Below are 26244 nucleotides of genomic sequence, written 5' to 3' on the forward strand. Positions count from 1 at the left end.
TAATTTCCAATTGACTGTATTCGACGCTTTGAAATTGTTTACTATGAATTAACGAATTGTTGGTTCATCACACAGTTGACCGCAATTCGTTAGTTGTCTAAAGATACACCAGTGAAGAAATAGCCTTTGAAATAGTCAGCCAACCCCAAGAACAAGATCCCACAAGTCAGAAGAACGAAAATGCATCAAAGAAAAACAAGTTTTGAATCGTCAAACAATAAAACTAATAAAACTGCTGTCATGTTTATCTGTCCCACCAATTTGGCCGCCATCCCGAGCAAATGAATTTAACGTTGCTGACAGCGTTGTTGCTCACCAATGTCTGTAGACCAATGATGCCGTATTCGCAAAGTTCCATTGCTTTCCAATCGCCGAAAATGAAACCATGCCCTCTCATCTCGCTGTCTTGATCATAGTTGGGGTAGCAAAAGACACTCACATTGGTGACCACCGTGACATCTCCTTCTTCCTTAGTTTTAACACGAAGTTTGGATGCTCTAAGCGAACCCATGCCCGGGCACATGAATTGTCTGCCCCATTTTCCCGTTCTAAAATCAGGATATCCACATTAGTACCTTATTTGATCATGCAATTTATTTGCACACTCACGATCCTTGAGCAGAGTAAATCCAAACACGCTCAGTGCATCTCAGAGAAATGCCGGTTACTGCACCGTCTTCTTCCTCTTGCTGAATTTTCAATGAAAATCCAAAGGCAACTTCACCTTCGGGGCAGCGCTCAATTTCGCCCCAATCGCCCGAAGTGGCCGTAACCGTCGTTGGTAGAAAACAGCAAAGAACGGCCGTGAGAGCAACGAATTGCATCGGTTTACTCATTTCAGATCCGGCTAAAACCACAGAATAATTTATAACATGTAAATTAGTAAACAAGCAAAATCACTACTTAACTTCGTTGTTAATCGGGAGTGATTGCCACCGATTGACGAACCAAGAGAACTGATGATTCTTTGCATTGATTCTGTTCCTTATTTATACGATTCACGCAAGCTGGGGAAGAACCGGAAAGGAAGGTTGGGGCGTTTAACGCAAATTTTGCAACAAAATAAAGACGGACTTGAGTTTTTCAGGGTTAACTGGGCGATGGTTTAACTGGGATGTTTCTTCTTTGTTTTCAATGATGGAACCAGTTTTCTGCTTTTCCTCCCACTTAAATATGCTGATTGTATGCTACATTTGCAATCAAGGCTATTTTGGATGACATTGAAATTTACAGCAATAACATTTTTTTTAAATTTTGCGACACTTGTGAGATGCGCTTTTTAAACTTTTCTTGTAAGTAAATAATCGTCATCAGCTTGTGTACCTGTATACATAATTTTCAGTTATTTTGCCCATCAATTTAATGATTAAATGTTCATCGCCGAGGGAAGGTGACGAGGAGAATGTTTAATTGTACCAAAGTTGTGTAAATCCATTCGCACTCCTGGGCGTTTCCCCGCTTGACTGCTTTCCATTTTCGAAGTCCAATTGTACATTGACGGTATTGCCATCGTCGACCAGTGTCTGTTACCACCCGAATTATAGATACAATCTTCATCATGCGTTCTGATTTCTCAAATTTTTTTGTTTACTCCTCGAATCTACTCGCATCACGAAGGGAAAATTGGGTTTATTTTATATTGATATTGATATCCGGAAAAATAGATTCGTCATAGTCAGTTGATCTTTTTTTTTTTTTTTTTTTCGGTATAACCAACATTAAGAATTGATTCGTGGCTAATTTCCAAAGAGGTAGAAAATACCGACCGCGTTTTTTACTCGCGAATAGCCGGAAATGTCGTTGTTTTCGTTGAAGCAAACCAATTGATTTTGTAAAAATTTTAGCGTCTTGTTATTCTTCTATGTTTTTTTTTGTTTTTTTGTGTAGGACCCACGTTTCCATTACACCACATAGAATCTAAAAGAAATTTAAACTTGGCGTTATTACCTTCAAGATCGCCATGAGAATTTCAATTTTTAACCTGAAGTGCGTTGAGTAAAGCCAATTTACCCCAAACTTGGACGGTTTTCCCGCTTGACTTTCTTCCGTTTTTATTTCTAGTCCGATTGGCCATCGGACATGAATAGCCCAAGAATGTGATCTCTTGCTACCGTTTGTTATCTGCAAACAATTTCTATTGTGCTTGAAAAATTTGTTTTTTAAATTTTCCTCTTTGGTTCATTGGCTTAAAGCCAATAATATTATCCTCGAATCTGATTGATCACGAAGAGAAGATTGAGGACTTATATTTTTTGTTACTTCTAAAATCTGAATAATCTTGATCGAGCAATTATCAGATATGATAACCTATTATGACTAGAGACTAATTAAACCAGTAATTCAGGATGACTTCAACAAACTAGAAGTTATTTCCAATTGACTGTATTTGACGCTTTGAAATTGTTTATGAATGAACGAATTGTGGGTCCATCACATAGTTGACCGCAATCCGTTAATTGTCCAAGATACAGTGAAGTAATTCAACGCCGACCAACCCAACCCCAACCATCAGATTTAGAGCAAGTAAATGAAATGTTGGTGAGAGCCGTGTTTTTCAACACTTGGGTCTGTAGACCAATGATGCCGTTGCGGCAAAATTGGTCTAAAGTGTACATTTCTTCCCAAATGCCTTGATTGAGCCCGTCCCCTTCCAACTCTTCTACTTTCCCATTGCGGAGCAAGCAAAAGCATTTCAAATTGTTGACCACCGTGATCCCATTCTTGGGTTCAACACGAAGTTGGCACCGAAAAAGAAAACCGTCGTTCGGGCAAATAAAATTCTCACCCCATTCTCCCGATCTAAAATCAGGACATTCACATTAGTACCGTATGGTATATCATGAAAATATTAACACACTCACGGTTCTTGACCAGAGTAAATCCAACTATCGTCAGAGCATTTCAGGGAAATGCCTTTTAGAGCCGTGTCGTCGCCTACTCCATCCCCTCTCCGAGCTTTCAATGAAAATCCAATTGTCCGAAAAATATAATTATGGCAATTCTCAACTTGGTTCCATGCGAGCTCAGCAGTGGCCGTAATCAGCATAAGTGAACAGCAAAGTACAGCCGTGAGACAAACGAATTTCATCAGCATTTTAAATTAACCTAAAACCAAAAAATGATATAATACAGTAAATCATTAAAAGTAAAATCAACACGTACCTTTATTTATCGGGAGTGATTGCCACCGATTGATGAACCAAGGGAACTGATGATTCTTTGCATTGATTCTGTTCCCTTTTTATACGATTCACGCAAGCTGGGGAAGAACCGGAAAGGAAGGTTGGGGCGTCCAGCACAAATTTTGCAACAAAATAAAGGCAGATTTGAATTTTTCAGGGTTAACTGGGCGATGGTTTAACTGGGATGTTTCTACTTTGTTTTTGATGATGGAACCAGTTTTCTGGTTTTCCTCCCACTTAAATATGCTGGTTGCATGCTGTATTTTTACAATACAAATCAAGCCTATTTTGGATGACATTGAAATTTACAGCTTAATAAAATTTTCTTAATTGTGCGACCCTTGTGAGATGCGCTTTTTCTTTCTTTCTTTTTATACTTTTCTTGTTAGTAAATGATTGTCATCAGCTTGTTTACCTGTATACCAAATTTTAATTTTGCCCGTCAATTAAATGTTTAAATACTCATCTTCGAGGGAAGATGGCGAGGGGAATGTTTAATTGTACCAAAGTTGTGTAAGTCCATTCGCACTCCTGGGCGTTTCCCCGCTTGACTTCTTTCCATTTTCGTTTTTAGTCAAATTGTGCATCAACGGTATTGCCATAGTCGACCAAGGAATGTCACCACCCGAATTAAAGATACAATCTCCACCATGCGCTTCTTAAATTTTGTCTTTTCTTCTTCAGTTCAATGAACTCGAGATAGTATCCTCGAATCTACTTGCATCACGAAGGGCAAATTGGGTTATTTCATATTGATATTCTGAAAGCCGTTAAACAAAATTTGTCGTTTTGGAAATTTTGAAAAAAAAATTGCTAAATGGATACCAGATATGAAATAGCCATAATCGTGATTCAATCAACCATTAATTTATTTGGGTGTAACCAAACCATTTCGTAACTCACTAGAAGTGATAATTTACGGTTGACTCTATTCAACGCCTTTTCACACGTTTGTCGGGTAGATAGCAGTTGAATGACAAATCTTTAATCACTGAAAGCAGTGTGATCAGCCATTCGTTCATAACAGCCTTGTGATTGCCGTTTGTCCCTTTCTTGGTTTGGTGACTCGATTTGAAACAAACTACTTAAAAGTAGGCTTGTTCTTTTGTTTTGTTTTGTTTTGTTTTGTTTTGTTTTGTTTTGTTTTGTTTTGTTTTGTTTTGTTTTGTTTTGTTTTGTTTTGTTGACGGAACCAGTTTTCTGGTTTTCCTTCCACTTAAACATGGTGATTGTTATGCTGCATTTGCAATCAAGGCTATTTTGGGTGACATTGAAATTGACAGCCAGTTGACATTAATAACATATTCTGAATTGTGCGACAATTTTAGTACTTTTTGTGCCAGTTCTACTCGGGATTGGTACAATTTGACAAGTTAACGACAAATTGTTGGTCCGCTACGCAGTCGACCTCCAATCAGATGGTTTTCTCGTGATTCATTGAAGCACTTCGAAATGATGAGCAAGCAAACCAAAAGATAGACCATAGAAATCTTTATTAAGATTACACGTATTAAAAGAACTGAAATGAAAAAAAAAGAGAAATAAAAAAAACTGAAAAAAAGAAGCAGGTGTAGAATCGTCCAGCAATCCGACTAATCAAACCGTCTCTTCTAGACGATTCTATTGTATGCATCACGTTGTTACCAGCAACTGAATTGAACGTCGTTGAGACTCGTGTCGTCTCCTGCAGCTCCTTGGTCTTTTTGCACTCGGGTTTTTATACCATTGATGCCGTTGTCGTCGCAATAATCAGACCATTCTTCCCAACTGCCCAAACTGAGCCCGTCTCCGTACAACATCTCGCCCCAGTTGCACATGCAGTTCAAATTGTTGGCCGCCGTGTTGTCTCCTGCTCCCTGCTTAGGTTCAACACGAAGCTGACATGATGTAAGCCAACTACCTGTCGGGCAAAGAAAGTTTTTGCCCCATTCTCCCCATCTGTAATCAGGACATTCACATTAGTACCTTAGTGAATCATGCAATGATTTGACCACTCACGGTCCTTGAGTTGAGTAAATCCAACTACCGCCTGAACATTTAAGGGAAATGCTGTTGAGTCCCGAATCGTCACCGTCTCCTTGCTCTCGCTCAGTTTTCAATGAAAATCCAATTGCCTGTTCACCTTTGGGGCAGTGCTCAACTTCTCCCCAATCGCCCCAATAAATGGCCGTAACCGTCGTTGGTAGAAAACAGCAAATAACGGCCATGAGAGCAACGAATTTAATCAGTTTAGCCATTTTTTAATTGGACTAAACAAAACAAAACAAAAGAAAAATTTATACAAGTAAAATTGTAAGAAAACCAGAGCGGCTCGTACCTTCGTTATTAATCGGGAGCGATTGCCACTTATTGACGAACCAAGAGAACTGATGATTCTTTGCATTGATTCTGTTCCCTTTTTATACGATTCACACAAGCTGGGGAAGAACCGGAAAGGAAGGTTAGGGCGTTTAACGCAAATTTTGCAACAAAATAAAAGCCGGATTTGAATTTTTCAGGGTTAACTGGGCGATGGTTTAACTGGGATGTTTGGACTTTGTTTGCGATGACGTTCCTCCCACTTAAATATGCTGATTGTTATGCTGCATTTGCAATCAAGGCTATTTTTGGTGACATTGAAATTTACAACAGTAACATTTTCTTAATTGTGCGACACTTGTGAGATGCGCTTTTTTTTTTTTTACTTTTTTACTTTTCTTGTAAGTCAATAATCGCCATCGGCAAAATCCATTCGCACTCCTGGGCGTTTCCCCGCTTGACTTCTTTCCGTTGTCTTTTGTAGTCCAATTGCGCATTCCCTCATCGAGCAAGGAACGAGTCTGTTACCACCCGAGTTATAAGTAGCAATCTCCATCATGCCCGCTTATTACCTTTTTAAATTGTTCCCTTTTTGTTTAATTCTACGCGTTAAGGGAATCGAGCTATATCCTCGAATCTCATTGCATTACGAAGGGGAGATTGATGTTATTCTAATTTTGACATTCTGAAAGCCATTATACCCTATTTCATTCATCATTTTGGAAGTTTGGGATACCAATAATTCATTTAAGTATGACTGAACGACTTCGTACTCTCTAATCGACGCTTCTTCACACTTTTGTCCGGTGGACAACAAAATTTCAAACAATAATGTAATGATGAAAGAGAAATGTATTTTAAAGAAAAAGGAAAACTCAATTTGATTTCAGCAAAGCTACAACCGTCGTATCTCTAATAATTGTACGCAATTCTTCAAATCTTGCATCGGTTAAGATTGGGGTTCTTAACGGGAAGCAGTTTCGGTTGCAATTGTTTCGCTTCTGCACGTAACTGGTACGAGAGAAGCACTTTGAAATGATGAGCAAGTTAGAAGAAATGAATTGGAATGAATAAAACAAACTGTAAAATCAAGAATCATTCAGAAATCAATCTAATAAAACCGATTGTTTTTCACGAATTGTGTTAATCTGTCGCTACGGCGCAAGTGAATGAAACGTCGTTGAGAGCCGAGTCGTCGCCTTCTCCTTGGTTTGCCTCCACTCGGGTCTGAATGCCAATGATGCCGTCAGGGCATGTACTCTTCCAATCTAGCCACTTGCCGTTACTGAGCCCGTCTCCGTTCAACGTGACGCCGTCGCTGCATTTGCAGTTCATATCGTTGGCCGACGAGTCGTCATGGCTGGCTCCTTGCTTAGATTGAACACGAAGTTTGCACGATGTCAACCAACTGCCTTCCGCGCACATGAAATTTTTACCCCAAATTCCCTTTCTAAAATCAGGACATTCACAACAGTATTTAGTTAGTATCTTGGTGAATCATGCAATTATTTGAACACTTACGGTCCTTCAGTTGAGTAAATCCAAGTGCCGCCTGCGCATTTGAGGGAAACGCTGTTCAGTGCCGAGTCGTCGCCAGCTCCTTGCTCTCTCTCAGTTTTCAATGAAAAACCAACTGCCACTTGATTTTTGGGGCATTTCTCGACTTTGCCCCAATCGCCCCAATAAATGGCCGTAATCGGCGTAAGTGAACAGTAAAGTACAGCCGTGAGAGCAACGAATTTCACCAGCATTTTGAATTTAACTAAAACCCGAAAATAATTGAATACAAGTAAAAGTGTAAGCTAGCAAAATCAACACGTACCTTTATTATTATCGACAGTGATTGCCACCGATTGACGAACCAAGAGAACTGATGATTCTTTGCGTTGATTCTGTTCCCTATTTATACGGTTCGCGCAAGCTGGGGAAGAACCGGAAAGGAAGGTTAGGGCGTTTAACGCAAATTTTGCAACAAAATAAAGACGAACTTGAGTTTTTCAGGGTTAACTGGGCGATGGTTTAACTGGGATGTTTCTACTTTGTTTTCGATGATGGAACCAGTTTTTTGCTTTTCCTCCCACTTAAATATGCTGATTGTATGCTACATTTGCAATCAAGGCTATTTTGGATGACATTGAAATTTACAGCAATAACATTTTTTTTAAATTGTGCGACACTTGTGAGATGCGCTTTTTAAACTTTTCTTGTAAGTAAATAATCGTCATCAGCTTGTGTACATGCGTACATAATTTTCAGTTATTTTGCCCATCAATTTAATGATTAAATTTTCATCGCCGAGGAAAGGTGACGAGGAGAATGTTTAATTGTACCAAAGTTGTGTAAATCCATTCGCACTCCTGGGCGTTTCCCCGCTTGACTGCTTTCCATTTTCGTTCCAATTGCGCATCAACGACATTGTCGATTTAGGAGGAACCAAGCATAGTTAGACCAAGCATTGAAGGACCAAGCATTGAAATGTGTATTAAACAAGTTAGAATCATCCAGTCTAATGAAACCGCCTGTCCTTCACGCGTCGTTTTTGTTAGACGGTTTTCCCAACAAGAGAATGAAACGTCGTTGAGAGGTCTCCTGCCGTTCTGGCACGTATTGAACCAATCTTGCCAAACGTCGTAAAACTCTCCGTCTCCGTGCAATATGTCGCCGTTGCTGCACTTGCAATTTCAATTGCAGTCCGCCGTGTCGTCTCCGTTTTCCTGTTCAGATTCAAACGTTAAGTTGGCGTGATGTCAGCCAACTGTCGGACGGGCATTCAAAATGTTTACTCCGAATTCCAAATCTGACATTAGCACGTCCTTTAATAGTAAATCCTGCAATTATTTGAACACTCGCGGTCGTTCTGTTGAGTCAATCCAACTACCGCCTGAGCATTTTGAGTGAAATGCTGTTTAGTGCCGGATCGCCGCACCGAATCAAGGAACTGACGAGCATTTGAATTGATTCCTTCATGTACGATTTCTACAAGCTGGGGGGAAACCAGGCAGGAAAGATTTGCGTGTCCAACATAAATTTTTAAAGGCGGGTTTTCCACGATTTTTTGAACCTTTTATCAGATGAGTTCGCAGATTGTGCGAGACTTGTGAGATGCGCTTTTCTACTTTTCTTGTAAGTCAAAAAGAAATTGCCATAAGTTTTTTGTTCAAATTCTGTAAGTTCTGTAAAAACCATTTACTCGCCTGGGACATTTTCCCACTTGACTTCTTTTCATTTTCATTGTTGGTCCGATTGGAAATTCAGGAAAAGCCAAAAAGTCAAAACGGTTGAATGTGTATTTCTTCTCCGTATGTAAGTAGAAGAACTAAACCTTGTAAGCCATTTGAATGAAGTAATCAGGCTAGAATTGTCCAATCAACAAGACTAGTAATACTGTCTGCTCTTCACGCGTCTGTTGCATTTTGCGCATTCACTTCCAATCAAGGGGTTCCCCACTCGCCCGACCAGAAATGTTTCCGAGATTTAGCGAATCTTTCCGGACTTTCGTATTTTTCTTTTTTTCCGGTTTTCAGTGGTCTTTTCAGGTCACGTGATCAACTTGAGGGGGGGGGGGAGGGGTTGAGACTGGTGTCGTCTCCACTTCCTTGGTATTCTTCCACTCGAGTCTGTAATCTGTATGTGCAGTTTCGGCACTCGTTAAACCATCCTTTCCATTCGCACATTGCATCTCATTTAATAATATAATATTTAATTAATAATATCAAGTTTGAATGGAATACATGTTCCAGAACCTATGGCGTTGGAGTTCGTTTACGTAACACACGAACAATAAAGTTTTATCATGTACTGCCTGATATAAGGCAAAGTGGGCAGAACGTGCCCACTTTGTTGTTCTTGAGGCCGTCAGGCTGTTCTTGAGGCCGTTAGGCCGTTCTTGAGGCCTTTAGGCCGTTCTTGAGGCCGTTAGGCCGTTCATGAGGCCGTCAGACCGTTCTTGTGGCCGTTAGGCCCACTATGCCGTCAGGCTAGGTTAGGACCACTCTGTTGTCATATATAGCAAAGCGGTCGAAAGTCGGGACCGCTTTGCTATATTGACAGCAAAGCGGTCCTGACCAAACCTGACGGCCACAAGAACGGCCTATCCAACATTGCATGGGTCTTGTCTCCATGCAACGCCGTTACTGCACTGTCAGATCAAATTATTGACGCAGTGCACAGCAAAGTACGGCCGGAGTATTTGCTTTCAGGGGTATTTGCCACTGATGAATGAAGGGAACTGACGAACATTTCAAATTGATTCTGACCTCTTTTATGTGCGATTCCCGTAAGCTGGGGGGAAAGATTGGCGTGCCCAACACAAATCAGCTATTACCTACTATTTTTCTCTGTCCGGCTACAACTACATCGTGTTAACAGATGTATTTAAACTCCACATTAGCCATATGAATAGTAAGGGTCAGATCAAGTTAAATAATCAATTGTCCAGCGTTTCAGTTGAAATCGTTTCGGCTCCGCTTCTGATTGGTGCGATTTGAATACAGCTTAATGAATTTTCGATTCCGTAAACAGTTGACAAGAAATCCAACTGGTTATCCCTTCAAACGCTGCAGTGTATCACTCCGTAATGATGAACAAGCGCAAAGATAATCCGTTGAAATGTTTGTTGCTACAACATGTAATAGAAGAAGTGAAAAATAAAATGAATTACAGAGAATCGCCCAGCAAATAAGACTGGAAGAAAATCGTAGCTTGTTTTTCACGCGTCTATCTGGAATCACGCTTCTCCCAACAAATGAACTCGACGTCGTTGAGAGCCGTGTCGTCTCCACTTGCTTGTGGTTCTTCCACTCGAGTCCGTATAGCCATGAAGCCGTCGCGGCACGGACTGGTCCATTCCTTCCAATCGCCCCAACTGGTCCCGTCGCCATTCAACGTCTCTCCGTTGCTGCACTTGCAGTTTAAATTGTTGGCCGCCTTGTCGTCTCCGTCTCCCTGCATAGGTTCAACGCGAAGTTGGCATGAATCGAGCCAACTGCCGGCCGGGCAAATAAAATTGCTACCCCAGTCTCCCCAACTGAAATCGTGACATTTACATTAGAGACTTATCAATGAATCTGCAATGATTTTAATTGCTCACGGTGCTTGAGTGGAGTAAATCAAACTTCCCCCTGAACATTTCAGGGAAATGCTGTTGAGTGCCGTGTCGTCACCCTCTCCTTGCGGTTTCTCAGTTTTCAATGCAAATCCAATCACCCATTCACCCAAGGGGCAGTATTCGGCTTTGCCCCAATCGCCCCAGAAAGTGGCTGTAACCTTCGTTACAGGTAGAAAACAACCAAGAACGGCCGTGAGAGCAACGAAGCTCACCAGTTTCACCATTGCAATTCCGACTAATTTGAATAGCAAAATTTTTACTAGGGAATTTGTTGTAAGCGAGATTATTCCGTATACCTTATTTTTTAAATGTTACGTTTCCTTTTCGGGAGTGTCTGCCACTGATTGAAGAACTAAGGGAACTGAAGGTTCTTGCATCGGTTCTGACCAGTTTTATACGATTCACACCAACCTGGGGAAAACAACAAACAAACACTGAGGAACCCAAAAAGGAGAAACATTGTACTAACATTTGAGATCGCCGATGTTGTTGGGGCCTGAAGGCGAGGCCAAACGAAGAATGCGAATCGATTTACATTTTTACAAGTTGTTCTTGCTTTTCTTTTTTTTTTGCTAACATTTTTCTTTCTATTTTCTTTCCGCTACGCTGTGAATCCAGTGAAACCAGTTTCCAGGATGTCTTTCCACTTGTCTAATTTTGAGTATTTCACGCTTGTCCGTTTCTTTTTTTGAATGTCTGAATCAAAGCTCAAAATGTGCCAACCTTCTTATTTTTCAGGATATTTTTTTATTTTATTTTATTATTATTTTTTTATTATTTGTATTTGAATATTTTAATATTCAAACGATTTTCACATATCTGTCCAGCATTCAAGTTGGAATCGTGTCGGTTCGCTTGTGGTTGGTGCGATATGTTAAATCTTAACGAATTTTACACTTAGTTGTGATAGAAGAACTTAAGGCCGAACTTAAAAGTAAAATGAATAAGAGAATCATCCAGCAATCAGACTGATAAAACCGACTGTTGTTCACGCGTCTATATCATTGGACGATTTTCCCAGCAAGTGAATCTAAAGTCGTTGAGGGCCGTGTCGTCTCCAGCAGTTCCTTGTTTTCCCTCCACTAAGGTCTGTATAGTCACGATGCCTCTGGGGCAGTTGATCCATGCCACCCAATCGCCCTGACTGGCCCCGTCGCCAAGCAGTTCCAGACCGGTGTTACACATGCAGTTCAAATTATTGGCCGACGTGTCGTCTCCTGCTCCCTGCTTAGGTTCAACGCGAAGTTGGCATGATGTAAGCCAACTGCCAGACGGGCAAAGGAATTCGCTACCCCATTCTCCCCATCTGAAATCGGGGCCAATTAGATTATAACCTTAGCGAATCCTGCAATTATTTAAACACTCACGGTCCTTCAGTCGAGCGAATCCTACTTCCGCCTGAGCATCTCAGCGCGATGCCGTTGAGTGCCGTGTCGTCACCGTCTCCTTGCGGTTTTTCGGTTTTCAATGAAAATCCAACAGCCCTTTCACCTAATGGGCAGAAATCGACTGCGCCCCAATCGCCCCAGAAAGTGGCCATCACCGTCGCAGGTAGAAAACAGCCAAGAACGGCCGTGAGAGCAACGAATTTCATCAGTTTAGCCATTTTCTAATCCGACTAATTTGGATAGAAAAATGTCTACTAGGGAATTTGTTATCAAACGAAATTATTCCATATACCTTTTTTCAATGTTGCGTTTCCTTTTCGGCTTTTCGGGACTTGTCTTCCTCTTGTCTGCCACTGATTGACGAACCAAAGGAACTGAAGGTCCTTTTATTTGGTTCTGACCACTTTTATACGATCACACCAACATGGAGAATAAACACACAGGAAACCAAAAAGGAGAAACATTGTAACGTTTGAGATCACCGAGGTTGTTGTGGCCTGTAGGCGAGGCCAAATGAAGAATGCGAATCGATTTACATTTTTACAAGTTGTTATCGCTTTTCTTTTTTCTATTCACATGTTTCTTTCTATTTTCTTTCCGGTGCGCTGTGAATCCAGTGAAACCGGTTTATCATCATTATCATTTATTATTGTCTTCCCACTTGTTTAATTTTGATTATTTCACGCTAGTACGTTTCTTTGTTTGAATCAAAGCTAAAAATAGGCTGACCTTCTTATTTATTTGACTATTTAAACGATTAGAAATGTTTGTTGGATCCGTACAGCGTATGTAAGAAGAACTTGAAACTAAAATGAACTAGAGAATCATCCTCAATCACAGATATAAAACCGACTGTCGTTGACGCGTCTAAATCTTTGGACGATTTTCCCAGCAGGTGAATTTAAAGTCGTTGAGAGCCGTGTCGTCTCCCTTTCCTTGGTTTGCCTCCACTCGGGTCTGTATAGTCACGATGCCTCTGGGGCAGTCGGTCCATGCCACCCAATCGCCCCGACTGCCCCCGTCGCCAGTCAGTTCAAGACCGGTGTTACACTTGCAGTTCAAATTGTTGGCCGACGTGTCGTCTCCTGCTCCCTGCTTAGGTTCAACGCGAAGTTGGCATGAAGTAAGCCAACTCTGAGGGGGGCAAAGGAATTCCTTACCCCATTCTCCCCATCTGAAATTGGAGCATTTACAATTAGAGCCTAAGTTAATCTGCAATGATTGAATTACTCACGGTCCTTCAGTCGAGCGAATCCTACTTCCGCCTGAGCATCTCAGCGCGATGCCGTTGAGTGCCGTGTCGTCACCGTATCCTTGTGGTTTCTCAGTTTTCAATGAAAATCCAACAGCCCTTTCACCTAAGGGGCAGAAATCGACTGGGCCCCAATCGCCCCAGAAAGTAGCCGTAACCGTCGCAGGTAGAAAAAAGTCAAGAACGGCCGCGAGAGCAACGAATTTCAGCAGTTTACTCATTTCAAATCCGACTAAATGGATAATAAAAATTCGATTAGTGAATTTGTCATGATGCGAAATTATTTACTATCGGTACCTCGTTTAAAATTACGTTTTATTTGGCGAGAGTGTTTGTTACTGCCTGAGAAATCAAACGAACTGATGATCCTTTGCCTTGTCTGTGACCACTTGTATACGTTTCAGAAAAGGCGGGGGAAAACTAGGCTTGCGTTTACAACACGAATTGTGTACGTGAACGTGTTGCAACTGCAATTGGTGTTTCGGGACCTATATCGGCGTTTTCGAAGTGCTATGAAATCATTTTACATGGTTTTCCTACCGCAACTTTCAATGTTTGGTGTAGATGTTTGTTTCCGCTTTCAATCTTTGCGGATTGATAAGTTACTGTTTGTTGACGGGAGACTTTCATACTAACGAAACCGAAAAGAAAACAAATGACAAATCAGGTCAGATAAGGCTAAACAACCTAAAACAGCCAAGAACAGCCTTGAGAGCAACGATTTTCATCAGTATAGCCATTTTAAATCCAACTCAACCCAAATCAAAGTTAACCCAAAGTAAATTTTGTTACCAACCGAAATCGTTACAAACCTTTGTTTTTTTCGGAAGTGTTTGCCACTCAAGTGAAGTGATGAACATTGAATTGATTCTCACTCCTTAAATACGATTCACACTAGGTGGAGGGAGACGAAAAGACGAGCGAAGATTGACGTTCTATCATTTCAATGAATTTACAAAATGATTTAAGAAATTGAATTACAAAATTATCCACAGATTGCATAACTTTGTGATGGGAACGTGTGTCACACAAATTACAAAATTCTGTTTTGACCAGGGTTCTAACTCTTGTTTTTGGCGTAACATCTTCTCTTGTACAACTTGGCCCTTTAATTAGCGGGTATATTTAATTTCCTACGAAACTACTTAACAACATTTTTCACAGCTCATTTGTTTTCTTTTCTTAAAAGGAATTTTTTCAAATTAAAACTTAAACCATTGACAACTTTATTTCTATCCCACATGTAACAATAATTTTGAAAAATTGAATCAATCGGAATAACAGAAATGATTTAGAATCGTCCACCAACAAGATTAAGCAAACTATGCTCTTCACCCTACTATTGCATTTGGCGCACTCTCCTGCTGAAGCATCTAATCGCGTTTGCCAAAGCATGTGAACTCGACGTCGTTGAGAGCCGTGTCGTCTCCACTTGCTTGTGATTTTTCCACTCGGGTCTGGATAGCCATGATGCCGTTGTGGCACGGACTGGACCATGCGTTCCAATAGCCCCAGCCGGTCCCGTCACCAATCAACGTCTCTTCGCCGTTGCTGCACTTGCAGTTCAAATCGTTGGCCGACGTGTCGTCGCCGAAAACTTGGGGCGGTTCAACGCGAAGTTGACACGATGTTATGTAGCTGCCAGACTGGCAAACAAATCTGCCACCCCAATTTCCCCATCTGAAATCAGGAAAAATTCGCTTATTAAAGCAGGTCGTGATTTCTCGAATTCTACCAAAATTCCAGTTTAACACTCACGGTCCTTGAGTCGAGGTGATCCTCTTTCCTGATGTACATATGAGAGCAATGGCGTTGAGTGCCGTGTCGTCGCCACCGAGTCCTTGCTCTCTCTCAGTTTTCAATGAAAATCCAATTGCCCTTTCACCTTGGGGGCAGTTATCGACTTTGCCCCAATCGCCCCAATAAGTGGCCGTAACCATCGCAGGTAAAAAAAAGAGAACTGCCGCGACAGCGAATTTCATTGGTTTATCCATTTCAAATTCGACTAAATGGATAATAAAAATTTAATTAGTGAATTTGTCATGATGCGAAATGATTAACTACCTTCTTTAATATTACGTTGTTTTGTTTTTGTTTTTTTGGCGAGAGTGTTTGTTGCTGCTTGAGGAATCAAACGAACTGATGATCCTTTGCTTTGCCTCTGACCACTTGTATACGTTTCAGAAAAGGCGGGGGAAAACTAGGCGACTAGTTGACGTCTAACTACGCAGTTCTAGAAATGATTAGGTTACATTTTACGACACGTATACGGAAATGCAATTACAATAAAGTCACGCACTATGAACTCATGGATCGTCCATACGAGTCCCACAATACGCCGAACGTTCAATCAGCACGTTTGGAACACCTGCAACGCTCAGAAACACGAACAACATGACATCATTAATCAATATAAATCTGGTGCAACATGATCCGTTACAATATGTTTCACCTTTTTGTGGCCTTCATCTGTCCACCTGTTGAGTTGAAATTGTGACGCTCGTGATGGGTGCGATTTGATGAAACTGAACGGATTTTTGGTTCCGTACGCAGTCGGCCTTTAATCCAATGGCCAGTCGACTATCCTTTCAAATGATGCAATGTAACATTCCGAAATGATGAAAACACACACTTGGATAAAATCATTGATAAATTTTATTTCTACCATTACTACATTAGAAGAACGGTAAAATTGAATCAATTAAAATAATTAATAAGAATAAAAATAAGTCTAGGACTTCCAGCAAAAGGGCTAATAAAACTCTGCTGTACTTCAACCTCCCAACGCACTGCAAGTGAATCGAACGTCGTTGAGAGCCGTGTCGTCTCCACTTCCTTGTGGTTCTTGCACTTGGGTCTGTATGGTCCTGATGCCCTGTTCGCACGGACTGGACCATTCATTCCAATCGCCCCAATGTTCTCCGTCTCCTAGCAATACCTGGCCGTTGCTGCACTTGCATTCCAAATTGTTGGCCGCCGTGTCGTCTCCGTCTCCCTGCGTAGGTTCAACGCGAAGTCGGCACGATGTAAGCCAACCAGATGGGCAAAGAATTTCTATGCCCCATTCTCCCCAACTGAAATCGCAACATTTGCATTAAAATGTCTTGGTAAATGTTGCAACTAAATAAAAGTTTATTTGAACACTCACGGTCCTTGAGCTGAGTAAATCCAACTACCGTCTGGGCATTTCAGAGCGATGCCGTTTAGCGCCGTGTCGTCACCGTCTCCTTGTGGTCTCTCAGTTTTCAATTTAAATCCAATCGTTCTTAGACCTTTGGGGCAGTACTCGACTTTGCCCCAATCGCCCAAAGATTGGGCCTTAACCATCGTAGGTAGAAAACAGCCGAGAACGGCCGTGAGAGCAACGAATTGCATCAGTTTAATAATCATTTTTTAACCCAACTAAATCCAAATCAAAGTTAGACCACAGTGGAATTTTGTTACCCATCGAAATCGTTACGTAAATTTTTTTCTTCTTTCCGGGAGTTGTTTGCCAGTGGTCGATGAATGGAGAAACTGATGAACATTGAATTGATTCTAACCCCTTATATACGATTCACGGTGAACCGTGGATAGATTGATTCCGTCCAACCAAGGGGAGGGGGGGGATGGAAAAGACGAGCGAAGATCGACGTAACGTAAATTTCAATAAATTTATAAAATGATTCTAAGTTGAAATTACAAAATTATCAACAGATTGCAAAACTGTGTGATGGAAACCTGTGTCACACGAATTACGAAACATTGTTTTGACCAGGTTTTTAACCCTGTTCTTGGCGTAACATCTTCTCTTGTACAGTTTGATTTCGGGATAGTTCATTTCATACGAAACTACTTAACAACATTTTCCATCGCACATTTTGTTTTTCTTTTCTTAAAGGGAATTTTTTCAAATTAAAACTTAAACCATTGAAAACTTTATTTCTATCCCACATGTAACAATAATTTTTAAAAATTGAATCAATCGGAATAACGGAAATTAATTAAGAATCGCCCAGCAACAAGACTAAGAAAACTTTGCCCTTCTATTGCGTTTGGCGCAATCTCCTGCGCCAGCATCTGATTGCGTTTGAGAAAGCAAGTGAACTGCACGTCGTTGAGAGCCGTGTCGTCTCGCTTCCCTTGGTGTCCCTCCACTCGGGTCTGGATAGCCATGATCCCGTTTTCACACGGACTGGACCATTCCTTCCAACCGCCCCAACTGGTCCCGTCGCCGTTCAACGTCTCTCCGTTGCTGCACTTGCAGTTCAAATTGTTGGCCGACGTGTCGTCTCCGGAACCTCGGGACGATTCAACGCGAAGTTGGAACGATGTTATGTAGCTGCCGGACTGGCAAGCAAATCTACCACCCCAATTTCCCCATCTGAAATCAGAAAATTCACAAATTAAAGTAGGTCGTGATTTCGTGAATGCTGCAAAAATTCCAGTCTAACACTCACGGTCCTTGAGTCGAGGTGATCTTGCTTCCTGATGTACATATGAGAGCAATGGCGTTGAGTGCCGTGTCGTCGCCACGTCGTTGCTCTCTCTCAGTTTTCAATGAAAATCCAGTGGCCCTTTCACCTTCGGGGCAGTGCTCAACTTTTCCCCAATCGCCCCAGAAAGTGGCCGTAACCGTCGTAGGTAGGAAACAGCCAAGAACGGCCGTGAGAGCAACGAATTGCATTGGTTTAGCCATTTTACCTCCGACTAAATGGATTGTAAAAATTGTGTTAGCGAATTAATCATCAGGCGACAATCTTACAGTCTACTTTTTTATTCAAAAAAATATTACGATTTTTTGGCGAAAGTGTTTGTTGCTGCTTGAGCAATCAAACGAACTGATGATCCTTTGCCTTGTCTCTGATCACTTATATACGATTCACCAAAGTCGGGGAAAAACCAGGCTTGCGTTTTCATCATAAATTGTGCAACGTGCAAATGGTGAAAATGTTGCCACTGCCGGGGTTTTGTGGGACCTATCGGCGAGGTCAAATCAGCAGACTGTGAGAGGATTTACATTTCAGCAGGGTGTCCTTGATTTCGCTTATATTTGTTTTCTTTATTTTGTTTTCGATGCTCTTTAGAACCAGTTTTCCGGTTTTATTTCCGCTTCTTCAAATTCCGGGATATCACGTCAATCCCTTTATTTGTTGATGATGGTGTCTGCCACTGATTAACGACTCAAAGCAAAGGGAACTTTGAGTTGAAGTTTATTTATTTTTTTTATTTTTGTGATATTCTGAACAACAAAAACCGACAAAAACTAAATTTGTATTTTTATATTTGTATCCGTTTGGCGTTTTCTATGGAAATAATCATTACGAATTGATGAGCTATATCTTGTTGACGGGAGGGTATCATACATGAGAAAAGATCAAACAAATAATGAATGAACCGGATAAACTGAAATGACGAATAGTGAGCGCTTCATTATCTATCGCAAGATGTATTTGACCGCTAGGTGGGGGGGGGAAACGGAAAAAAACGAGCGAAGATCGGCGTACTGTACGGGCCTACGGGGGTTATCCCAATGAAATTACAAATTGATCTAATTGAATTTCATAATTGTCAAAAGATGACGAAATGTTTTGATGGGCGGCACATGTGTCCATATATTAGAAAATTTTGTTTTTACCAGGGTCCTAACCTTGTTCTTTGAGTAACATCTTCTCTCGTTCAACTTGGCCCATTTAGTTTTGGATATACTAGCTCGATTGATTAACCTAATTTCCTTAAAAAACCTTCAAATAAAAACGTAAACCCATTGAAAAGTGTATTTCTATCCCACATGTGACAATAATTTTAATAAAAAGAATCAATCAGAATAGCAGGAATTAATCCACCAACAAGACTAAAATAATTATGCTCTTCACGCTTTTATTGCATTTGACGCGTTCACTTGCGGCAACAAAAGATCGCGTTTGCGAAAGCAAGTGAACTCAACGTCATTAAGAGCCGTGTCGTCTCCTCTCCCTTGTGATTTTTCCACTCGGGTCTGCATAGCCATGATGCCATTGTGGCACGGACTGGACCATGCGTTCCAATAGCCCCAGCCGGTCCCGTCACCCATCAACGTCTCTCCGTTGCTGCACGTGCAGCTCAAATCGTTGGCCGACGTGTCGTCGGCGGAACCTTGGAACGGTTCAACGCGAAGTTGACACGATTTTATGTAGCCGCCGGACTGGCAAACAAATCTGCCACCCCAATTTCCCCATCTGAAATTAGGAAAAATTCGCTAATTAAAGCAGGTCGTGATTTCTCGAATTCTGCCAAAATTCCAGTTTAACACTCACGGTCCTTGAGTCGAGGTGATCTTGCTTCCTGATGTACATATGAGAGCAATGGCGTTGAGTGCCGTGTCGTCGCCACGGCCTTGCTCTCTCTCAGTTTTCAGTGAAAATCCAATCACCCTTTCACCTTCGGGACAGTACTCGACTTTGCCCCAATCGCCCCAGAAAGTGGCCGTAGTTGGTGTTAGTGAACAGCAAAGAACAGCCGTGAGAGCGACGAATTTCGTTAGTTTACCCATTTTAAATCCAACTAAATAAAAATAATGATGATACAATGTTGAATTTTATTACCCATCGAAATCGTCACGTACTTTCGTTATCGAAAGGGTTTGCCGCTGATTGTTACAATTGAAATCGTTACGTACCTTTGCTTGTTTTCGGGAGGGTTGCCACTGGTCGATGAATCAAGTGAACTGATGAACATTGAATTGATTCTAACCCCTTATATACGGTTCACGTTAGGCGGGGGGGGGGGGGGACGGTAAAGTCGAGCGAGGGAGATTGACGCTTGCAAGTTAAAATTGTTAGGATTGGCTGTCAGCGTTCTACCTATCGGCAAAATAGTTCATTCCCCTCGTTTGTTTATTGCGGTTTATTGCTCTCGCTGACCTCGATGCAAGTCATTCCCCCCTTCTGATTTACGACCCACGCTAACCTTGACTCCACTGTCAATGACCGCGTTTGACCCTGTTTTGACTTGTATAAAACCCCACCCAACGCAGTTCTTCTCAGTCAATGCTAGGCTGTTCAGTCGGTCTATTGCTGGCTCACCCCTTCTCGGGTCTAGTGTCAGGCCGTTTATTTGGTCTGGTGCTGGCTCGCTCGTTCTCCGTTTTAAACTTGTCTTAGTTGTGTCTTTGTAGACTTTGACGCTGGCTACACAGTAAAGGGCCGTGTGTATGCCTCCAATCTCTCTTGATGTATTTTTGATTTGTTTAAATTATGCGCGTTACGGAAATAAAACATCATCGAACGAAAACCCGCTTTGAGTGGAGGTTTTACAAAACCTTTCCAAATTGCGAAATGGTTTCTTAATTACCAATGGATTACAAAATTTTGTGCTGGGCATGCATCCGTTAGGATTACAAGTTTTTCGTTGGCCAGGTGTCCAACCCTGTTCTCTTGTCGTAACATCTCCTATTTGTGCAACTGCCAACTGGACTTGTTGTACGAAAATCTTTACAAAACTAAACAACTTTTTCGTAATGTGTACTATCGCGACGTTGTTTTTTATTTTGTTTTCGATTTGATGCTGGAAACCAATTTCATGTTGGTCCTCCCCCATCTTTACATTTTAGAGATTTATTTCACATTGTAAAATTGAAATAAATGAAATAATTTATTTCAGTATTTTAAGTTTTTGTTGTACGAGATTTTTGAAATGCGCTTTTACGTTTACTTTTCAAGTAAACAATTGAAGTGAGTGAAATAATCGCCCTCAGCTTGTTAGCAAACAAAAATGTTTTCCCCCGTTCGTCTACAATCACACATGGAAGAGAACGTTTTAAAATAGATGAATCAAATTCACCCTGGATTCCCCCCAAATGAATTTGTTTACTACATTTGAAATGTGGATTGGAATACTTTTGAAAGGTCTGAACTAACCAGCCGTTTTCAAGTCACATTTAATTGTACTGCGTTCAATGCGCATTTTGTATAGTTGACCCATCAATAACCAGAGGTGCCGGTGTAATGGCAGGTCCTTTCAAACGATACATGTAGCATTTTGAAAGATGTACAAACCAAGAGGTAAACCACTGAAACGTGTACTTCTACCCCATATGTTAGGAGAACTCAAAAAATATTATAAAACAGAATAGAAATTAAAAAAGTAAGTCTAGAATCGTCCAGCAATAAGGCTTATTAAAAAAACAACTGTTCTTGGTTTTGTGTTCTTCCTATTCAAGCGCCTCTTGTATTTTACGCTTGGGCAAGCAAGTGAACTGTACGTCGCTGAGAGCCGTGTCGTCTCGCCTCCCTTGGTTTCCCTCCACTCTGGTCTGTATAGCTATGATGCCGGTTTCACACGGACTGGACCATGCGTTCCAATCGCCCCAACTGGCCCCGTCGCCGCGCAACGTCTCGCCGTTGCTGCACTTGCAATTCAAATTATTGGCCGACGTGTCGTCTCCGTCTCCCTGCTTAGGTTCAACGCGAAGTTGGCATGATGTAAGCCAACTGCCAGACGGGCAACGAATTTCGCTACCCCAATTTCCCCAACTGCAATCAGGAAATAGACGATAGTACCTTGGTGAATCCTGCAATTATTTTATCACTTACAGTCCTTCAGTCGAGAGAATCCTACTTCCACCTGAGCATACGAAAGCAATGGCGTTTAGCGCTGTGTCGTCACTATCTCTTTGGTCTGGCTCAGTTTTCTGTAAGAATCCAATTGCCCTTTCACCTTGGGGGCAGTTATCGACTCTACCCCAATCGCCCGAGAAAGTGGCCGTAATTGGCGTTAGTGAACGGACGGAGAACGACGAATTTCATGAGTTTGACCATCTTAAATCCGACTAAATCCAAGTAAGTCACAGGGTGAATTTTGATAGGGATAGAAATGACTTAGACTTACCTTCTTTATTCGCGAGTGCTGGTCACGGATTGACGAATCAAGGCAACTGATGAACATTGAATTTATTCTCACTGCTTATATGCGCATTAGGCTGGGGGGGGGGTGTCGGAAAAAGCGAACAAAGATCGATGTAGCCTACATGCTAATGGAATTGCATCGAAATGATTTAAGAAATTTAATTTCAAAATGATCAACGAGTTGCGAAATATTTTGTTGAAGACTCCATGTCCATTAGGATTCAAATTTTTACCCAACCCTGTTCTTTACGTAACATTTCTTGTACTACAACTTGGCCTTTTGTTTTGGAATGTAGCCCGGTTGTTCTAAGTAATTTCCTACAAAACTAAATAACCTTTTCCACAGTATGTTCATTTTTTTTATTTTTGTTTTTCGATCTCGATACGAATCCAAATTTCCCAGTTTGTCAGTGGGATAGGACTTGAAAAATACGTTGTTTTTTTTTACTTTTTCGAAAGGAAACAATGAAGTAAGTACATAATCATCACTTTACAGTGTATAGCATATTGAAATGAATGGACGAACAAAAAGTTATAGATTGAAAAGTTTATTTCTACCTCATTTCTACTTGAATAAAGAAATCAGTCAGGAATTGCCCAGCAACATGAGGCTATAAATAGAACCGTCTGTTCTTCACGCGTGTAATTCTGATTCACGTGAGAAGAAACAAGGGAATCTGGCTTCGTAGATATAAAACAGTTTTGTTTCCGCTTTGGTTTGTATGCCGACGATGCCGTTGCGGCAGGCCCTGGACCATCCTTGCAAATAGCCACCTTTGCTCCCGTCCCCTAGCAGTGTCTGTCCGTCGCTGCAATTGCAGTTCAAATTGTTGGCCGGATTGTTTGCCCCGGATCGTCGTTCCAGTTGTAATTGGCACGATGTTAAGAATCTGCCAGACCGGCAAAAATGTGGCTGACCCGAAATCCCAGAATCTCGACTAATGAAATCAAAACATTCACATTAGATCCATAGTACAAACCTGCAATTAAAATCTAATTGAACACTCACGTTCCTGGAGGCGAGGTAATCCTACTTCCGCGTGTACAAGTAAAAATAATAGCCACAAGTCTTTTCTCACGCGGACCCTCAAATATCAAAATTTGAAATCCAATGGCCTTTTGACCTCGGGGGCAGAACTGGACTGGGCCCCACGATTGGGCCGTAATAACCGTCGTAGGTAGAAAACAGCCAAGTACGGCCGTGAGAGCAACTAATTGCATCAGTTGAATCATTTCAAATCCAACAACTAAATCCAAAAGAAAGTTAGACCAAAGTAAATTTGTTACCCATCAAAATCGTTAATTGAATTACCTTCGTTTTTTCGGCAGGGTTCGCCACTGATTGATGAATCAAGAGAACTGATGAACATTGAATTGATTCTAACCCCTTATATGAAGTTCACGTTAGGCGCGAGGGGGGGGGGGGACGGAAAAACGAGCCAGAAAGGTTGGCATATAATGCCAATCGCAAAATGATTTCAGAAATTGAATTACAAAATTATCAACAGATTACGAAATTTCTTGTTGGGAACAATTAGGATTACCAATTCTTGTTTTTGGCCTGGTGTCCTACCCTGTTCTTTGCGTAACGTCTCCTCTCGTACAACTTGGCCCATTTGTTTCGGGATACAGCCCGATTGGTTTAGTTAACTTCCTATACAATGCTATTAAACAACCTTTTCCATCGCCCATTTTTTCCAATTCTTAAACGTAATTTGATGGGGTTATACGGAACCAATTTCCCAGTCGTCAGTTGGAATGGTACTTGTGAAAAATGCCTTTTTCTACTGTTCTCGAAAGGAAACAATCGAGCAAAGTAAATAATTACGTATTGATGAGATGCATCGTGTAAGCGATAGTGTCTCAAACTGCAAAAGAAACAACGAATGGGCCGGAAGTAAATTACCTAAGACAAAATAGCTGTATGCATGTATGAAGGTGTTTCATCGTTTTTTAATCTTTATCTGTCCACCTCCACAGGTTTAGTTGAAATTGTGTCGATTCAACTTTTGATCGGTACAATTTGATACAGCATAACGAATTTTGAGTTTCATACGCACTCGACCTCCTATCAAAATCCAATCAGTATTTGTTGTTAAGCGTACAGTGTAGCATATTGAAATGATGAACAAACAAAATTATTGCCATTTGAAAAGTTTATTTCTATCCCATTTCTACCACATTAGAAGAACAGAAAAATGTTATTAATTAGAATAAAGAAAGAAGTCTGGAACTGCCCAGCAACGAGGCCATAAATAGAATCGTCTGTTCTTCACTCTTCCTCTTCTACCTCTTCTACTTCTTCTTCTACTTCTTCAATCTCTGCTTCAGCCATTGGGCGGGAACAATGGAATCTAGCGCCGTAGATATAAAATGGGTTTGGGCGTCTTCTCGTTTCGGTCTGTAAGCCCACGATGCCGTTGGGACAGCGAGGGGACCATGGTTGCCAAACGCCAATTGGGTGCCCGTCCCCTAGCAGTATCTGTCCGTCGTTGCACCTGCAGCTCAAATTGTTGGCCGGCGTGTTTCTCCCGGGTCGTTCCAGTTGTAATCGACACGATACTAAGTATCTGCCAGGCCGGCAAGTTTGTACGGCACCCGGAATTCCCCTACTAATGAAATCAAAACATTCACATTAGATCCTTGGTGAAACCTGCAATTAAAGTTTAGTTGAACACTCACGTTCCTGGAGGCGAGACAATTGTACTTCCGCGTGAACAACTGAAAACAATAGCCACAAGCCTTCTATTTTGTCGATTCTCAAATGCCAATCGAAATCCAACGGCCTTTTGACCTCGGGGGCAGAACTGGACTGGGACCCCAGGTTGGGCCGTAACCGTCGTGGGTAGAACACAGCCAAGTACGGCAATGAGAGCAAGGAATTCCATCATTTTAGTCATTTTTAATTCCAACTGAATCCAAATCAAAGTTAGACTAAAGTTTATTTTTTTTACAATTGAAATCTTTACGTTTACCTTTGTTTGTGTTCGGGAGGGTTTGCCACTGATCGATGAATCAAGTGAACTGATGAAAATTGAATTGATCTCACCCCTTTTATACGGCTTACGCTGGCGTGGGGATACGGAAAAGACGAGAGGAGATCGACGTAGTACATTTTATTGTAATTTAAAAATGATTAAAGTAATTGAGTTTCAAAATTCTCAACAGATTGCGAAATGTTTTGTTGGGGACATGTGTCCATTGTGTCCACATGCGTCCAGGATTACAAAATTTTGTTTTGGTAAGGTACCCACTTTGTTCTTGGCGAAACTTCTCCTCTTGTACAATGTGGTTAATACAAACTAAACATCGTTTCTTTAATGGACTAATTTGAGGTTGTTTGACTTTTTTCGATCGATTGATACGAAACAGATTTCCCAGTTGGTCAGTTTGTTTGGTATACGAGACTTGTGGAAAAATGCGCTTTTCTACTTTTCTCAAAAGAAAACAATCGAATAATTAAATAATTGCAATCAGCTTGTGATCAATACATTCTCCTCATTATTTGACACTTTAATTCAATTTATAATAAAGATGTTGAGAAGAAGGTTATTAAAAATTTAAATAATTCTGGAATACTATTGAACTTTTAATCGTTTTCGTTTGGTTTTAATTGTTTTTACTCGACGGCCATTTATCGTCCTTCCCTTCATCCGGTGAACAGCAAGTTCAAAATCTAAAAAATCGTTATTTGTTGAAGGAAGTTTGAAGAGTATGAATGACTGTTAAGTCAAAGATATTATAAAGTAGACCTATATCTACTTTGTATCTTTATCGGGATCTGTTGTCTATATTTTCTTGAGTTTGATTAATAATTTAAAGAATTGATTTTCCTGGCAAAACTCTCAACCGTAGGGAAATTTCCGACCGTATTCGTGACACCATATTGCCCGGAAATGTCGCAAAACTTAACTTTTTGTTGAGCGAGAGATTTTCCAAGTTGTCAAAAATGTTCTTTTAGATCAAGTCGAATCTATTTAATTACGTTTACCGATTGCTATCCATCGGCAAAAATCGGCAAAAATCAATTTCTTTTGCTGAGTTTCTCTTTTGTTTTCTTTTTAAAAAAACATTTTGAAAACATACGAAAAACAAGTTGGGAATATTCTCATTCAAATGCAAATTTCAAATCAATCAGTCTCTCCCGGAGATG

At 41.0% G+C, this 26244-nt stretch overlaps 6 protein-coding genes and 1 long non-coding RNA gene across 10 annotated transcripts in view; 2 read left to right on the forward strand and 5 right to left on the reverse strand.

Annotated features, from left to right (window-relative positions):
- LOC124313414 (vitelline membrane outer layer protein 1 homolog) lies at window positions 1–22110 on the reverse strand. The gene is made up of 4 exons (XM_046778335.1): window positions 22075–22110; window positions 21979–22015; window positions 610–810; window positions 1–548 (listed from the first exon to the last, which is right to left on the reverse strand). Exons 2-4 carry the CDS (start codon window positions 22002–22004, stop codon window positions 245–247), a joined length of 531 nt encoding a protein of 176 aa, XP_046634291.1. The 5' UTR covers window positions 22005–22015; window positions 22075–22110; the 3' UTR covers window positions 1–244.
- LOC124313083 (dipeptidase 1-like) overlaps window positions 1–26244 on the reverse strand; it is a 1013891-nt gene that overhangs the window by 242158 nt on the left and 745489 nt on the right. The gene's annotated exons all lie outside the window — the stretch shown is intronic.
- The window catches only part of LOC124313072 (gamma-aminobutyric acid receptor subunit beta-like), a 49435-nt gene that overhangs the window by 5480 nt on the left and 17711 nt on the right, over window positions 1–26244 (forward strand). The gene's annotated exons all lie outside the window — the stretch shown is intronic.
- LOC124313398 (vitelline membrane outer layer protein 1 homolog) lies at window positions 2367–3276 on the reverse strand. The gene is made up of 3 exons (XM_046778316.1): window positions 3163–3276; window positions 2862–3105; window positions 2367–2799 (listed from the first exon to the last, which is right to left on the reverse strand). Exons 2-3 carry the CDS (start codon window positions 3092–3094, stop codon window positions 2481–2483), a joined length of 552 nt encoding a protein of 183 aa, XP_046634272.1. The 5' UTR covers window positions 3095–3105; window positions 3163–3276; the 3' UTR covers window positions 2367–2480.
- LOC124313395 (vitelline membrane outer layer protein 1-like) lies at window positions 9865–19908 on the reverse strand. 4 transcript variants are annotated; one of them, XM_046778313.1, is made up of 4 exons: window positions 15205–15226; window positions 13210–13431; window positions 13027–13149; window positions 9865–10383 (listed from the first exon to the last, which is right to left on the reverse strand). In XM_046778313.1, the coding sequence occupies exons 1-4, from the start codon at window positions 15219–15221 to the stop codon at window positions 10197–10199; spliced, it is 549 nt and encodes a 182-aa protein (XP_046634269.1). In that variant the 5' UTR covers window positions 15222–15226; the 3' UTR covers window positions 9865–10196. The 4 variants fall into 4 exon arrangements, with proteins under 4 accessions (XP_046634269.1, XP_046634268.1, XP_046634267.1 ...); XM_046778312.1 differs by lacking the exons at window positions 13027–13149; window positions 13210–13431; window positions 15205–15226 and adding exons at window positions 10570–10822; window positions 10889–10998; window positions 12512–12583 and having other exon boundaries at window positions 9917–10506; XM_046778311.1 differs by lacking the exons at window positions 13027–13149; window positions 13210–13431; window positions 15205–15226 and adding exons at window positions 10570–10822; window positions 10884–10998; window positions 12512–12582 and having other exon boundaries at window positions 9919–10506.
- LOC124313402 (vitelline membrane outer layer protein 1 homolog) lies at window positions 11280–25104 on the reverse strand. The gene is made up of 3 exons (XM_046778321.1): window positions 25067–25104; window positions 11955–12205; window positions 11280–11893 (listed from the first exon to the last, which is right to left on the reverse strand). The coding sequence occupies exons 2-3, from the start codon at window positions 12191–12193 to the stop codon at window positions 11584–11586; spliced, it is 549 nt and encodes a 182-aa protein (XP_046634277.1). The 5' UTR covers window positions 12194–12205; window positions 25067–25104; the 3' UTR covers window positions 11280–11583.
- Window positions 22655–26244, forward strand: part of LOC124313548 — a 6713-nt gene continuing 3123 nt past the window's right edge. The window contains exon 1 of the long non-coding RNA XR_006910744.1: window positions 22655–23115. This is a non-coding gene — a long non-coding RNA (uncharacterized LOC124313548). The remainder of the gene's footprint in view (window positions 23116–26244) is intronic.

The sequence above is a fragment of the Daphnia pulicaria genome, chromosome 9 (genome assembly GCF_021234035.1).
Source record: "Daphnia pulicaria isolate SC F1-1A chromosome 9, SC_F0-13Bv2, whole genome shotgun sequence".
Taxonomy (NCBI): domain Eukaryota; kingdom Metazoa; phylum Arthropoda; class Branchiopoda; order Diplostraca; family Daphniidae; genus Daphnia; species Daphnia pulicaria.